Source organism: Phytophthora ramorum, assembly GCF_020800215.1.
Source record: "Phytophthora ramorum isolate Pr-102 chromosome Unknown Phyram_PR-102_s0001, whole genome shotgun sequence".
Classification (NCBI taxonomy): Eukaryota; Oomycota; class Peronosporomycetes; order Peronosporales; family Peronosporaceae; genus Phytophthora; species Phytophthora ramorum.
In genome coordinates this window covers 1508684-1524568 of record NW_027150647.1, presented here as the reverse complement: position 1 = coordinate 1524568, position 15885 = coordinate 1508684, and the positions used below count along the sequence as shown (strand labels likewise).

Below are 15885 nucleotides of genomic sequence, written 5' to 3'. Positions count from 1 at the left end.
AGCACGAAGCGGCTCCCACGCCTCGCATGTCGATTTAGCGTCCCAAATCATGGATTGATAACGTCGGACGCAGCATCTTCACTAGTATCGCTAGCGCCTTCATGTTGGCGGCCTTCTGTTCCTCCATATCGCGCCACACTGCGTCTTCTGGCTTTATAGCGACGATGTATTGTTGCAGTCCTTTCTTGCCAACGACACCATTAAATTCCCTCATGAAGTAGTTGTCGTTGTTGAGTATCTCGTTCGCGTTGGAAGCGTTTGAACTCAGAACATTAACTTGGATTTGTTGGTTTCAGGGCAGAATGGAAAGTGATTGATTGAGTTGCGAGTGTTCTAGCTAGCTTGGCCATGTGTCAAACGCACACAGGGCTACAAAGCCACGGGATCCATTGCTATGTATTCGAACGGACATACCGGTAGGACCATCTCGTCGCACTGAGGCTTTTGGGCTATCCCAGTAGCACTTCATTGCTTCCTATCCCCAAAATATTGCGCTTAAGTCTCTTTTTTACTTTGGTACTCGATTATTGTACTGACTAAAATAGTTGATACCAAAATTCAACGTGGTTTTACACATGAAAAATGGTGACTTTCCATATACGATAGTTAGATATAAGGGTAATTCGCACCCGTAGATTCAGATTTTGAGATCAGATTTGACGAATTTAAGGTAGATGTCGAAATATAGCCGCTAGAAAAAACGCTCTCGGCCACGCAAAAGTTTGGGAAAGGGATCAATAAGGGTTAGAAGATGAATGATCAACATAAATGCACTCTATTGGCTAAAACATTGTATCGTATGTCAAATCATATGATGTTTAGGGTAATTTCACCTGTTTAATCTGAAGGGGGATTTAATAATTGTAACAATACAAATCCAGGTTTGGTATCACTAATATGTTTTAAGAGTTTTTCCTTGAGGCTATCGCTTACTTCTGTAAAAAAAAAATCCAGGGAGCTACATTATTAGTTCTTACAGAAAAATGGTAAATATCGTTAAGGTAACCAAAACACACGAATCGCCGCGTGTCGAGAGTCTTCACGGTCCTGTTACGCCTTCCAGACGCGACCTATTGTGGTCTCAGGCGACCCAATACACTGGTGAACCATTCTGCGCGATCGCCCTGCTGTCTCGGGGTCTCCTTGTTGATGATTTTGGAAGAATTTGTATGAGCTCACGATCATATCCCGCTTAGCATCACTTTGTCGTTTGCCTCTCACCATTATTCTGGTAAATAGCAGCGTATCAGGCTAACTGCAGTCTCTAGAGAACACTTCCGCATCATTTTGCGGGTCGTTTGAGCTCCATCCGCCAATTATTAGGTGAGCAATGATAGCAAATGTGCTCGGGCTAAAATTCCTGGTAACAACGGTCTGATTTTACGGTGCTGGAGTCCCATTCCTTGCTCGTCACACAGTCCCTCCAATAATATGACCAGCTTATTAGAGAATTAACTGGGGGTGGTGGAAAGTGCAAACCGTGATTATGGGACGCTACAAGCATGGAGTCAACCGAACTTTGCGGGACGATAGATCGATAGCAGCCGCGCAAGGCCATGCCAGTCGTGTGCGAAGTTCGAGTAACCAGTGCGTCAGGTTGAGTCGTTGTAAGTCTATCCGGTTAGTTTTCCTTCTATGACCAAGTCAACGATTGTGAGGCTGGCTTACACATATTAATTGGCTTATAAAAACTTGGCACGTCCAAGATTGATCATCACGCGGCGAGCCCTTAGATAAACAATAACTGGACGGCTGAGTTGGCGGCGTCAGTCACTTTGAAACAATCGACGCAGCCAACACAACTACAGCTAACCAGAATACGCCATGCCATCAGCCACTCCGCGTCGCAGGGCAGCCCGCTGTACAGCACCCGGCTGCGAGAAACAAGTGCAGACACGAAGACTCTGCAAAGCACACGGAGGTGGCGTACGATGTCGCGGACTGGATTGCACCAAGCTGGCTCAAACTCGAGGGCTGTGCGTGGCGCACGGAGGAGGCCGACGCTGCGCGTTCAAGGGCTGCGGAAAACTTGGGCAGGACAAGGGCTTGTGCCTCTCGCACGGAGGTGGCCGCCGCTGCTCCGTGCCTGAGTGCCAGAAATTCGTTCAACGCAAAGGCTACTGCAAGGCCCACCTGAAACGTTCCATGGCCAGCGACGCATTGAGACCCCCAACGGCAGCAGATAGAGTTTCCTGCGAGTCACCACCGAAGACAACGGTGTCCAAAATTTCCATCGCGTTTATGATGAACCCGCTACCTCCCAGTCGGTCGCCGTCCAGCCCGCCCGCGATAACACCCAGAATTGCGAATCCTGCGATAGGGCGAAGAAGAACTTGAAGCTAGCCACCGTGCTCTTGATTAGACTAGCGAACATCGGACATCAGCAACGCGTGAACGCGTGGCAGGTCGAGTTGAACTCTTTACACGAGCCAGCAGTGTTGGCGCGGCGGTGGTGCCCACCGTTTATGTTAAGCCGTCGTAGTGAATCAACTCGGTGGGGTATTTCAAACTCGTGTTTTTCTGTCAGGAAAGCGGATTCCGCCTGCCTATTATCGCGTATTTCCCTTTCAGCAACGACCACTTAGCTTGAACCAAGAGGACACGAATGCGGTGCTGATGCACAAGGGGATGTCGACTGGGTTTGCGAGCGCCTGTATACTCGAAGTGAATGCGATTCCACCGATCCAATAGACCAAAGAGCCCCCAGTGAAGACTACACAAGCGATGCATCGTAGGCGAGTTTATCAAGTTGTGCATATGATTCTTCGAATGAAAAAAATCATGAAAGTCACAAGCAAACAGAATTTCATCAAGCTGCACGGGATGATATCAACGGAACTTTATCAGTGCCTATTATTGTAGCTACTGCGAGTCGTAGCCTACGAGTGAGTCCTTCACTCACGTGCGTTTGAAAGTCCATGGCGTCTCTCACAGTAATATCGCTGAGTCTTCCTAGATGGCACTCTTCACCCACGATATCGCCTTCTGGGTCAGCTTGAAGTCTGCCCGATCCACTTGCCTGCAGTTGCTCGTAGTCGTACACCTTCGACAGGCCCGTTGATGCCGAATCGTCCGTGACTTCGCGGAGGCTACTTGTGTCGATGGTGATCACCATCGTGCCAGTGATGTTACCGATCACGAACGGTACTTGTAGACGAACATTGCAACAGCGGTGTTGTCGTTTGCAGCGGATGCGGAAGCAGACGCGATTTCAGATGTAAAGACCGAGGTAGACTCGGCAGTAGGTGCCACCAGGGTCCATGGTGGCAACGAACCCGAACTTGAGTCACGCGTATCTTGCTTCGACTTGGACTATTGATGTCTTCGTCAGTTCAAAAACAATTGGGAAATAAAGTCGAGAAGGAAGGAATCGCTGCAACCTTTGTCAGAGGCAGCTAAGCGCTTACAGAAAGACGTGGCACAAAACTTTGCTGCGTGCAAAGTGTGCATCCCGCGTGCAATAAAGGTTGGACCGCGATCTCAAGATTGAGCGAGTAGTGAGAGGAAAAGGAAGCAATTTGATCGTTGCATGGCAATCTTTAGAATAGTCTGCGTGATTGCGCCGTAAACACCAAGGCTAGCACAGTTCGCCGCAACAGAACGACATCTATAAGATGGATTCCTAGCTCCGCTTATCATTGTTTTAGTTGTGAGCGTCCTCGATGGTACTATACAATAGCGACCCGCTACATATCGTTGTCACCTGAAAGCAGCGGCAAATATAACACATCAAACCCGAGAGACTCTCGCCGTACCGCACTTGGTCGAGTCTTACTGGACTCCATATTAATGACCTCCATGCGAAATGTTGCACATTCGATTCAGTTTGGTGCGCTGTCCTCAAGTATTTCAAAAAGACCGGCGGTGTATCTTGTCGTGGTGGCAGATAAAAGGCTGCGAAGCGGCGATGACCTGGGACGTGATGGCATCTAACGGTGCTGCGAGAAAGCAATTTAACTTTTTTGCTGCTGCCAAAGAACCGAGGCCAAGAAGTTCCAAGATGAAGGCCACTCTCGCTCGGATGCAGAGGCTCCACAACATACGCGGAAGCCCAGCCATGGTGGAGCAGCCAAAGGTGCCAGTGCCGGTGCCGACAGGACCGAGGGCCAAGCGAAGCTTTATCAGGGTTTCTTCGCGCGACGCGGAAATCTACCCGTTGGTCTTTTGTGTGACGGTGGGCGTAGTGCTGGGTGCTTTCAGCTGCATTCGTCACATGATGTTCAATCCTGACGTGAGCGTCAGCCGCGACCGCCGTAAAACGTCTGCGTGGGAGCGCTTCAAGTCGGAGGAGGGGGACGCATTCTCTCGGAACCGCCACCACTTCGCCACGCTTAAGCCGAATCCGATCAACATGTTCCCGGAGGCTGGCACGCTGCTGGAGGCAGCTGACGAGCCTTTCTCGAAGCACCTGTAAGCAAGCGAGGCGGGCGGACCGCGTCGATGCTGGGGGCCGAAGTGAGATTGGTGCTGGGATTGATGTTGAATGCTTTACTTAACGTGCCTAACGAAACAAACGTGGGTTTCTTTTGCCTGTTGAAGTGCATTCAGTGCTCACCTCGCTACTCGTTGTCATTGACCAGTACATCAGAGCCATCCTATTGCGTATGGAACCAACAGACAGATCAGATCACAACATAGGAGAGCAGATCAGAGCAGTGTAGATCGTTCGTTACCTGCATCCCGTAGTAGCTGACTTCTGCGCTGTCGTCATCCAGTAGCATCGGCATGCTCTGTGTTAGCAACAAACGGGTGAGCGCTACACAAAACACAAAACAGGTAAGAAACATATCGCCTGGCGTACCCTGGGGTCCGTCCGGAATGACAGCACTTGAGCTGGGACCTCGATGCCGAATTTGGCTTCGATGAGCTGCTTCAACTGCGATACCTTCATCTGCTGCGGAATCTTCTTTACCAACGGCTCAAATGAAGTTGCTTGCATGGACATCGGAATGAGGTTAACCTTGATGAGGCTTGATGCCAGTTTGCGAGGACCTGCTGCTGACCCACTGTCACCGGCGCCGCCATTCTGATCGATAGAAATTTCGGGATACAATTCCCGTAGGCGTGCGTAGCGCGGATGCGCTGCTAGTATACGCTCACGCTCCTTCGTATCTTCACCCACGACAGCCAGCTCGTGCAGGATTCGCTTTAGATATAGCTGCTCAGCCTCTTTGCGCTCCTTTTCACGGATGGGGCTGGCGTTGAACACCGCGATATTGTCGGTTCTTGCAATGACCAGCATCCGAACTTCACCCAAACTCATTTGAGCTGTGAGCGGGTTCTTGGATAGTCGTAAAGTGTCCAGGAGGGGAAAAGCGTTCAAAGCGTCAATGGAGGTCCACGAGTCCACCAGATTATCACTGACCGACAGCGTCGTAAGCTTTTGGAACGCTGTAGCGGGCTTGTCCGTGTCGGCAACAAGTGTACCGATGCGATTGCCGTTCAGGAAGAGCTGGCTCAGATTCACAAACATACCTCCGACAACTTGCAGCACTTGCTTCCAGGAGCTGAAGCAGTTGAGACTCAAATCCAGCACAGAAAGCGTCTCCAACCATCCTCCAGGTGCCTGAAACAACTCCAACTGGTCCGTGTACTCGTTCTCCGCCAAATGCAGCTGCTCAAGCTTGGGGAAATGGCGCGTCACGAGCTTCCCGACGTGGCTCCACGACAGCAGCGTCTGATTCAGCACCAGCACCTTCACGTTCTCAAACACGTCATTTTCTCCACCCGTTTCTTCAAATGTAAACCTGTTTCCACTGAGAATGAGCGTCTCGAGCAGCGGCAGCTCACGGACAATTGGGAGAACGTCACTCCACAAACTAAACAGGTTTCTCGACAAGTCCAGCTCCGTCAAGTTCGGCGCCAATGTCCCCAATTCTCGACCACCTTCCACCGACCCAAGCTCTGCAATCTGACACCCTGACAGCGAAATTTTCTCAATAGTTTGCAGCGTTTGTTGCGTACTGAGCTTCTTAGCCCCCACAAACTCGATGGGTTTTTCACTGCCCAAAGTGGTGCCCACCTCTCCAGCCACCAGCACATCAGCAGCTCCATTTGGTCCAATTGCTCCTTTTTCTCTGCAATATCTCTCCTGCAGTCTCTGAAGCAGCGAGCTCCGCTCCGTCGAATTGTCCAAAACTGTAGCTTTCATGAACGAGCATTTGAAGTTCACTTGGCCTCCGTTACCTGTCATTTTGCGGCCGGGAGGGCCGGCAAAGTGCACCACCTTCTCGCCATTGGGTAACTCGACGCTGCCGTCGTTCTTGCCGCGGCCCCAGACGTCCCATTCGATGCCTACATTACCGCAATATTTAACAATTAGCGATAAGCATACAGGTTTTTGGTATTTTGACAGTCGGCCGACCGTAGTACAGCGCGGAGGCATCTTTGGCAGTGGCCACCGGACCCACGTAGTGGATGGTGCCTAGTGACCCGGAGCCGTCGTCCACGCGGTCGCCGACAGCTCGGGTATGTGCAGGCACGGACAAGGAAGACGAGTGCATGCTGCAGCGATCTAGTGTAGAAATGTGTGTCAAAAGTAGGTGTCAAATTTCGGCTCGCGACATCTTACGTTGCTCCAAAGATTAATGGTTTCTATTGATAGAAACGGCGATTACTTTAACTTGCTCTTAACGTTACATGTCGATATTGTGTGATTTGGGTCGTGTATCGTCGAAAAGTATAAACCAGGCTGTCGTATCAGTTAACGTTTCCATCTTCAATAGTTATGCTAATAGTTGGACGGGAGTTGGAGACCAGGTTAATTGAATTACTAGCGCTCCGGGCGCCCGCTGCGCGGACACTCTGGGCGTGGTTTGTTAGCGGAGTAGGGCAGCATCTTCGCTGCACTTTACTGATTGAATGCTGCATACCGTGTTTAGGTTAAACATAATATTAAATGTAAGTTGAAAATGTAATTTTATGTATTTATGCACCTCAGCAACCGAGAGCCTAATACATGCATATGTAACAACCTGTCATACAGTGCCGGCAATATTTATACGAACGACACATTTTTTTAGTTTTGTCCACTAAACTGCGCGAACCGGGCTGTAAACTGGCCAATCGTTGTAGCACGCGATGGTCGATCAATTGGTAGTCTCCATGTCAAAATCGGCGCCGAACTAACCAAGTTACAGAAAATAACGTTTTACAGGGGTGGCAAAAAGTATACGAACGAAGGTGTGTATTGCGTTTTGCAAGAGCCTAGCTGCTTTGGCGTGGTGTTATTTACGTTTAAAGTGATGTTGTCTATTGGTCACCTTACTGGGAGTTTTAGCGGGCTTGTGTGGCGACGCCGAGAGGTACTAGCTTTACAGCATTTGAGCAGGGTCAGACGTTCGCTTTTTGTGACAATGGCTGGAGATTTCAGGCCATCGCAACGCATTTGAATCGAGCTATGGCTGATGTGTATCAATTCCTACGCAACCCAGACAGCTATAATGAAACACCATGATCGGGAAGGCCCTCCAAGATGACGGCTACGATGTGTCGCCGCATGTTGCGAGCAGGTAAATACAGCTCTCTGCAGCTTCAAGACACGCTGGAGTTGCCCGTTAAGGCCCGTCGCGTTCGTGGGATCCTACACGACACACCCACATTAACAAAACAAGAAGCGGAAGAAGCAACCCGCGCTCACCCCCGAGCACAAACTTGCCCGAGCGGATGGGGCGTCTACAAGGGCGAGGTGGGCAGAAGTTTGGAAGTGCGTGGTGTTTAGCGACGAGAAGAAGTTCATTTTGGATGGTCCTGACAGCTTCCAGTATTAATAACATGACTTGCGAACTGAAGAGCAGGTGTACTCGAAGCGTCACTCAGGGGAAGGATCCATAATGGTTTGCGGCGCATTTTCCTCGCGCGGGAAGTCGAAGCTTGTGATCCTAACTGACGCACACGACAGCGTGAATTACGTAAGTATGTTGGATACGTATATCATGCCATTTGCGAGATCAAACCGTCCCCGGGCCTGCATCGTCCAGCCAGAGAACTGATCCATTCACACGCCGAGGTACACCATGAGAAGTATTTCGATGTTCTGTCGTGGCCTGCGCTGTTCCGCGACTTGAACTCGATCGGGATGTGTAGGGAAGCTCGCTAGGCTCGTCTACCCTGATGGGAAGCCGTACGAGTCCAAGGAAGAGCTCAAGAAAGGTATTCTTAAAGCTTGGGATCAAATCAAGCAGCCATACCTCGTCACCCTCATCAATTCGATACCTGAGCGGTGCGCTACGGTTCTCAGGTGCAACGGTAAGATGAAAACCTACTAGTGAGGTTAACCAACGCAACTAGGCTCTTGCAAAACGCAATACACACCTTCGTTCGTATACTTTTTGCCACCCCTGTAAAACGTTATTTTCTGTAACTTGGTTAGTTCGGCGCCGATTTTGACATGGAGACTACCAATTGATCGACCATCGCGTGCTACAACGATTGGCCAGTTTACAGCCCGGTTCGCGCAGTTTAGTGGACAAAACTAAAAAAATGTGTCGTTCGTATAAATATTGCCGGCACTGTATGACAGGTTGTTACATATGCATGTATTAGGCTCTCGGTTGCTGAGGTGCATAAATACATAAAATTACATTTTCAACTTACATTTAATATTATGTTTAACCTAAACACGGTATGCAGCATTCAATCAGTAAAGTGCAGCGAAGATGCTGCCCTACTCCGCTAACAAACCACGCCCAGAGTGTCCGCGCAGCGGGCGCCCGGAGCGCTAGTAATTCAATTAACCTGGTCTCCAACTCCCGTCCAACTATTAGCATAACTATTGAAGATGGAAACGTTAACTGATACGACAGCCTGGTTTATACTTTTCGACGATACACGACCCAAATCACACAATATCGACATGTAACGTTAAGAGCAAGTTAAAGTAATCGCCGTTTCTATCAATAGAAACCATTAATCTTTGGAGCAACGTAAGATGTCGCGAGCCGAAATTTGACACCTACTTTTGACACACATTTCTACACTAGATCGCTGCAGCATGCACTCGTCTTCCTTGTCCGTGCCTGCACATACCCGAGCTGTCGGCGACCGCGTGGACGACGGCTCCGGGTCACTAGGCACCATCCACTACGTGGGTCCGGTGGCCACTGCCAAAGACGCCTCCGCGCTGTACTACGGTCGGCCGACTGTCAAAATACCAAAAACCTGTATGCTTATCGCTAATTGTTAAATATTGCGGCAATGTAGGCATCGAATGGGACGTCTGGGGCCGCGGCAAGAACGACGGCAGCGTCGAGTTACCCAATGGCGAGAAGGTAGTGCACTTTGCCGGCCCTCCCGGCCGCAAAATGACAGGTAACGGAGGCCAAGTGAACTTCAAATGCTCGTTCATGAAAGCTACAGTTTTGGACAATTCGACGGAGCGGAGCTCGCTGCTTCAGAGACTGCAGGAGAGATATTGCAGAGAAAAAGGAGCAATTGGACCAAATGGAGCTGCTGATGTGCTGGTGGCTGGAGAGGTGGGCACCACTTTGGGCAGTGAAAAACCCATCGAGTTTGTGGGGGCTAAGAAGCTCAGTACGCAACAAACGCTGCAAACTATTGAGAAAATTTCGCTGTCAGGGTGTCAGATTGCAGAGCTTGGGTCGGTGGAAGGTGGTCGAGAATTGGGGACATTGGCGCCGAACTTGACGGAGCTGGACTTGTCGAGAAACCTGTTTAGTTTGTGGAGTGACGTTCTCCCAATTGTCCGTGAGCTGCCGCTGCTCGAGACGCTCATTCTCAGTGGAAACAGGTTTACATTTGAAGAAACGGGTGGAGAAAATGACGTGTTTGAGAACGTGAAGGTGCTGGTGCTGAATCAGACGCTGCTGTCGTGGAGCCACGTCGGGAAGCTCGTGACGCGCCATTTCCCCAAGCTTGAGCAGCTGCATTTGGCGGAGAACGAGTACACGGACCAGTTGGAGTTGTTTCAGGCACCTGGAGGATGGTTGGAGACGCTTTCTGTGCTGGATTTGAGTCTCAACTGCTTCAGCTCCTGGAAGCAAGTGCTGCAAGTTGTCGGAGGTATGTTTGTGAATCTGAGCCAGCTCTTCCTGAACGGCAATCGCATCGGTACACTTGTTGCCGACACGGACAAGCCCGCTACAGCGTTCCAAAAGCTTACGACGCTGTCGGTCAGTGATAATCTGGTGGACTCGTGGACCTCCATTGACGTTTTGAACGCTTTTCCCCTTCTGGACACTTTACGACTATCCAAGAACCCGCTCACAGCTCAAATGAGTTTGGGTGAAGTTCGGATGCTGGTCATTGCAAGAACCGACAATATCGCGGTGTTCAACGCCAGCCCCATCCGTGAAAAGGAGCGCAAAGAGGCTGAGCAGCTATATCTAAAGCGAATCCTGCACGAGCTGGCTGTCGTGGGTGAAGATACGAAGGAGCGTGAGCGTATATTAGCAGCGCATCCGCGCTACGCACGCCTACGGGAATTGTATCCCGAAATTTCTATCGATCAGAATGGCGGCGCCGGTGACAGTGGGTCAGCAGCAGGTCCTCGCAAACTGGCATCAAGCCTCATCAAGGTTAACCTCATTCCGATGTCCATGCAAGCAACTTCATTTGAGCCGTTGGTAAAGAAGATTCCGCAGCAGATGAAGGTATCGCAGTTGAAGCAGCTCATCGAAGCCAAATTCGGCATCGAGGTCCCAGCTCAAGTGCTGTCATTCCGGACGGACCCCAGGGTACGCCAGGCGATATGTTTCTTACCTGTTTTGTGTTTTGTGTAGCGCTCACCCGTTTGTTGCTAACACAGAGCATGCCGATGCTACTGGATGACGATAGCGCAGAAGTCAGCTACTACGGGATGCAGGTAACGAACGATCTACACTGCTCTGATCTGCTCTCCTATGTTGTGATCTGATCTGTCTGTTGGTTCCATACGCAATAGGAGGGCTCTGATGTACTGGTCAATGACAACGAGTAGCGAGGTGAGCACTGAATGCACTTCAACAGGCAAAAGAAACCCACGTTTGTTTCATTAGGCACGTTAAGTAAAGCATTCAACATCAATCCCAGCACCAATCTCACTTCGGCCCCCAGCATCGACGCGATCCGCCCGCCTCGCTTGCTTACAGGTGCTTCGAGAAAGGCTCGTCAGCTGTCTCCTGCAGCGTGCCAGCCTCCGGGAACATGTTGATCGGATTCGGCTTAAGCGTGGCGAAGTGGTGGCGGTTCCGAGAGAATGCGTCCCCCTCCTCCGACTTGAAGCGCTCCCACGCAGACGTTTTACGGCGGTCGCGGCTGACGCTCACGTCAGGATTGAACATCATGTGACGAATGCAGCTGAAAGCACCCAGCACTACGCCCACCGTCACACAAAAGACCAACGGGTAGATTTCCGCGTCGCGCGAAGAAACCCTGATAAAGCTTCGCTTGGCCCTCGGTCCTGTCGGCACCGGCACTGGCACCTTTGGCTGCTCCACCATGGCTGGGCTTCCGCGTATGTTGTGGAGCCTCTGCATCCGAGCGAGAGTGGCCTTCATCTTGGAACTTCTTGGCCTCGGTTCTTTGGCAGCAGCAAAAAAGTTAAATTGCTTTCTCGCAGCACCGTTAGATGCCATCACGTCCCAGGTCATCGCCGCTTCGCAGCCTTTTATCTGCCACCACGACAAGATACACCGCCGGTCTTTTTGAAATACTTGAGGACAGCGCACCAAACTGAATCGAATGTGCAACATTTCGCATGGAGATCATTAATATGGAGTCCAGTAAGTCTCGACCAAGTGCGGTACGGCGAGAGTCTCTCGGGTTTGATGTGTTATATTTGCCGCTGCTTTCAGGTGACAACGATATGTAGCGGGTCGCTATTGTATAGTACCATCGAGGACGCTCACAACTAAAACAATGATAAGCGAAGCTAGAAATCCATCTTATAGATGTCGTTCTGTTGCGGCGAACTAGCTAGCCTTGGTGTTTACGGCAAAATCATGCAGGCCACGTTGCCATGCAACGATCAAATTGCTCGCTTCTCCTCTCACTACTCGCTCAATCTTGAGATCGCGGTCCAACCTTTATTGCACGCGGGATGCACACTTTGCACGCAGCAAAGTTTTGTGCCACGTCTTTCTGTAAGCGCTTAGCTGCCTCTGACAAAGGTTGCAGCGACTTCTTCCATCTCGACTTTATTTCCCAATTGCTTTTGAACTGACGAAGACATCAATAGTCCAAGTCGAAGCAAGATGCGCGTGACTCAAATTCTGTTGGCGAGTCCTAAGCTTTGCGTAGCACAGCTAGGACAGCCTCTTTTCAACAACCTTTGGTGGATTTCTAGTACTAACCTAAAAAAAAAACAATTGAGTGCACGATACATAAGATCCTCCAATGACAGCTCGCTATTTGTCGTTGTTGGATTGCTATTGGGTAAAACGTGATGAATCAGTTTTGTGCACGCCATAATATAGGTTGGCCAAGCTGTTGGAAAGTGTTGATACGATTCAGTCCAAAAACGATGCCACCCGAATTGCATGTTCAAGCTACCGATCGGTCATTATTGACCTCCCTACGAGCGCTGCCAACGGATTCAAAGGCTCTGGGCTCTACCCGCCCTCGATTGTCAACATGTCCAGGCGTTTGAGCGTCTATACCAATGGAGGTGCAATGGGGGAGATCGGCAAGGAGGCGTGGTTGAAACGCAAGCGGGAAGCTGTGCAAATGGAGGCTCGGTCAGAGATTCTGACCTTGCCACCGGCTCCAGCGACGGCGTCCAAGAAGGCCAGGCTGACCGTGGATATTGGCAAAGAGCTAGTGTTTAACGAAGCGCTTCTCTCTAGCTTGGTGGCATACCCTACTTTGCACCGTGCACTAAAATCTACATTCTGTCCCTCAGTAAGAGTTTATCATATTGTATGTTTGCTATTATATATTAGCTAACTTTGCTCCTGTTGGTTTTGACACGATGAGTCCTTCTTCGAGAGACTCCAAGTAGTGAGAGAGGCTTAATGTATGTTGTAATGCAACCAGACACATTCTCCGCGATCATTCAAAAACGTGCACTCAATTGTGTTCTTTTAAGTTATCGAGGACGCAGGTCACAAATAGCACAATGACAAGCGAAGCTAGGAATCCAAGTAGACTCGAACGACAATCGCCCAGTGCTTTGGCCTGCTACGCTTATAAATGAAGGTGACGCTGTTCCAGGAAGCATTCGCCACCACGCCATGCGTTGCCAGTCACATTTGGACTGAGGGTCTTGCGCGATCCGCTGGGTTGTGTTTCGGTCGTTTGGCATAACCTTGAGTCCTGGAAAGAGACGATTTACGGCCACGATTAGGCACAGGGCAAGAGAGGCGGCGCCATCGTGGTCATGGTGCCCACGGCAAGACTAACCGTGGAAATTCCAACGTCACCTTTCCTCCCACTGTCCGACGTGGTTCTAATCAAACTTCGCAAGGATTTCCAGCCATCACGAAAGTTGCTGTGCCTCGGGACAACAAGCTGAAGTGTAGTAGTGGTGAGGTACGACCAATGCGAGATATTTTCCTTGTTCTCAACCAACGTTTAACGTGAATGAGACCACTACATGATAGTCTACACCTGTCGCCTCGTGCTACGCCCATCTGCGTCTCATGCAAGATTGTCAGCTATACATGTACAGCCCGTCGTTACCGTTCGCTTCAAGGCCGATTGGGTCGGTGGCACGTGCTCCGTCCTCATTGGTGAATGGCTTTGATCAGCGTCGTCGCGACTGCTCTTCTCCACGGTCCCAACCTTGGGCGGAGTCAGCATTTGAGCCGTGGTTTTGGCCCCGACTGGTGGGGTCAAGAGCAAGTTTCTATTGCACGCCGGCCTCAAGGTCGAGTCAACTATTGCACATGCAGTTTACAGCCCCGACGCTGGTTTTCAAGGATTTTCACGACGCAATTGCTCACGAACCACGGCTGTCACACTGACGGAGCGATTAACGACACTTGAATCCGCGCTAGGCATCGTGCCATCCGCACCCCGGCGATCTGGTTGGGCCGACGCACGCGCTCTTCATCTTGGTTTGGTGCGTGGCCAGGCCGTAGGGGTCATGTCATTCACGATGGTCGACTGGAGCAACTGTCCGCGAAAGGCTCCGTTGAAGCGGATCGATTGGTGTCGGACGGCACCGGTAGCAGCAACTGCTGGGTGACCACTTCCCGTTTTGCAAGGCCACCAGCATGAGTGCCCACCCGACGTCGACAGAAGTTCCAAGGACCCCGCAGTCCAACAGGTTGGCCCTTGCGTCGCCAAACGTCGACTATGAAGTAGTGAAGACACCCGCGGAGCTCGAAGGTGGCGCTCTGGAGCCCGGAGGCACGCCGTCGGTCTACTCGTGGCAGCACCTCGGCCTACTGGCTCACATCGCGTCCGTGGGCGTGGTGTACGGCACGCTGTCCGGAGTCATCTACGCCGTCCTGAACAACTACTTGTACATGTCTGCGGTGCTCACGGCGACGGCCCAGGCGATGGTGAGACTTCCGCGTGCGCTGCGCTTTTTCGCGGCCATCTTCTCCGACTGCTACCCGATCTTCGGCTACCGACGCCGACCGTACCTGATCATGGGGTGGGCGCTCACGTTCGTGTGCTGCTTATTGATGGCGGTGCTGCCACTCGGTGAGCCGTACTACGGCGACCTGTCCCTCGCTGACATCGACGAGGACGAACTCACCGCAGAGCAGCAAGCGATGATCAACTACGACGCGCCGGACAAGGGGATCAAGCTCATCATCTTCTTCGTGTTCGCCAACCTGGGCACGGTCATCTCGTTCGGCGCCTCGGACGGCTACATGGTGGAGCTGGCGCGACGCGAGCCGGAGGTAACTCGCGGCAGCGTCCAAGCCCACGTGTCTGCCACGCGCAACGTCTTCATGGTGCTGGCTGCGTTCATGACGGGAATTGGTCTCAACGGCGAGGACTACGGCGGTGACTTCTCGTGGACCATGGGCTTCAACGCCATCATGGGCATTTGTGCGGCTTTCTCGCTCGTGACCATCCCGCTGTGCTGGTTCTGCATCACCGAGGAGAAGGCTCCGCGCAAGTCCATGCGCAAGTTCTTGGCCTCCATGTACGACCTGGTCCAGCACCGCGTCATGTACCAGGTGATCGCGTTCCGCTTCTTCCGTCAGATCCTGTCGCTGTTCTCGGTGACCGCGTCCAGCCCCATTCAGAGCACGTGGGCCAAGGTGACGCCGCTGAACGAAGGCATTTCCGAGATGATTTCGTGTCTCGTGACTTTTATCTCGCTGTGGATTGTCCGTCGGTATGGACTGCACTGGAGCTGGAAGGCTGTGATTGTGGTGTGCCAGTTTGGTGTCGTGTTTGTGGACGCCTTCCCGACGTTCTTCACTATCTGGGATGTGTACCGTAGTCAGTGGTTCTGGCTGGGTGTGCCGCTGCTTGAGGAATTCCCCAACAGCATTGGCGACTTCATTGCGACGCTGTTCGTTGTGGAGGTGTGCGACAAGGGCAACGAAGCTACCGTCATGGGCTTGATGATCACGGTCTCTGCTCTGGGCACGCCGTTCTCCACGGTCCTCTACAAAACTGTAGACAGCTACTTCGAGATCGAGCGCAAGTACATCGTCAAGGACGACCACCACGTGCGATCACAAGTCTCGTACGCCTACCTCATCGCCTACGCGTTCAACCTCCTCTCGGTCATCTTTGTGGTGTGGTTGCCACGCCAGAAGGCCGATGTGCACGCACTCAAGGCCAAAGGAGGCAAGAGCAAGTTGCTGGGTACGCTCACCGTGTGCTATCTAACCTTCGCCTTATTTTGGATCGTCATGACCAACGTGTTGGGTCTGTTTGACTCCACCTCGTGCTTGCGCATCGCCGGAGGCACAGGCTGCTAAGAACGGTGTCAACTTGGCGTTGATGGCGTATTACTTCGTTTTAGAGTTCGAGCAA

The 15885-nt window shown here is 51.4% G+C and overlaps 4 protein-coding genes across 4 annotated transcripts; 2 read left to right on the top strand and 2 right to left on the bottom strand.

The window, feature by feature from the left end:
* Positions 1–4057: 4057 nt before the first annotated feature.
* On the top strand, positions 4058–4414 carry KRP23_287 (uncharacterized protein; the record flags this gene model as incomplete). The annotated part of the gene is made up of 1 exon (XM_067887425.1): positions 4058–4414. The coding sequence occupies one exon, from the start codon at positions 4058–4060 to the stop codon at positions 4412–4414; it is 357 nt and encodes a 118-aa protein (XP_067750844.1).
* Positions 4415–4559: 145 nt separating this feature from the next.
* On the bottom strand, positions 4560–6503 carry KRP23_286 (Tubulin-folding cofactor E; the record flags this gene model as incomplete). Its single annotated transcript, XM_067887413.1, has 4 exons — positions 4560–4595; positions 4674–4730; positions 4802–6294; positions 6365–6503. The coding sequence occupies 4 exons, from the start codon at positions 6501–6503 to the stop codon at positions 4560–4562; spliced, it is 1725 nt and encodes a 574-aa protein (XP_067750843.1).
* A 2489-nt stretch (positions 6504–8992) lies between these two features.
* KRP23_285 (Tubulin-folding cofactor E) lies at positions 8993–10936 on the top strand (the record flags this gene model as incomplete). The annotated part of the gene is made up of 4 exons (XM_067887402.1): positions 8993–9131; positions 9202–10694; positions 10766–10822; positions 10901–10936. 4 exons carry the CDS (start codon positions 8993–8995, stop codon positions 10934–10936), a joined length of 1725 nt encoding a protein of 574 aa, XP_067750842.1.
* A 145-nt stretch (positions 10937–11081) lies between these two features.
* On the bottom strand, positions 11082–11495 carry KRP23_284 (uncharacterized protein; the record flags this gene model as incomplete). The annotated part of the gene is made up of 1 exon (XM_067887392.1): positions 11082–11495. One exon carries the CDS (start codon positions 11493–11495, stop codon positions 11082–11084), a length of 414 nt encoding a protein of 137 aa, XP_067750841.1.
* Between the last annotated feature and the right edge of the window lie 4390 nt (positions 11496–15885).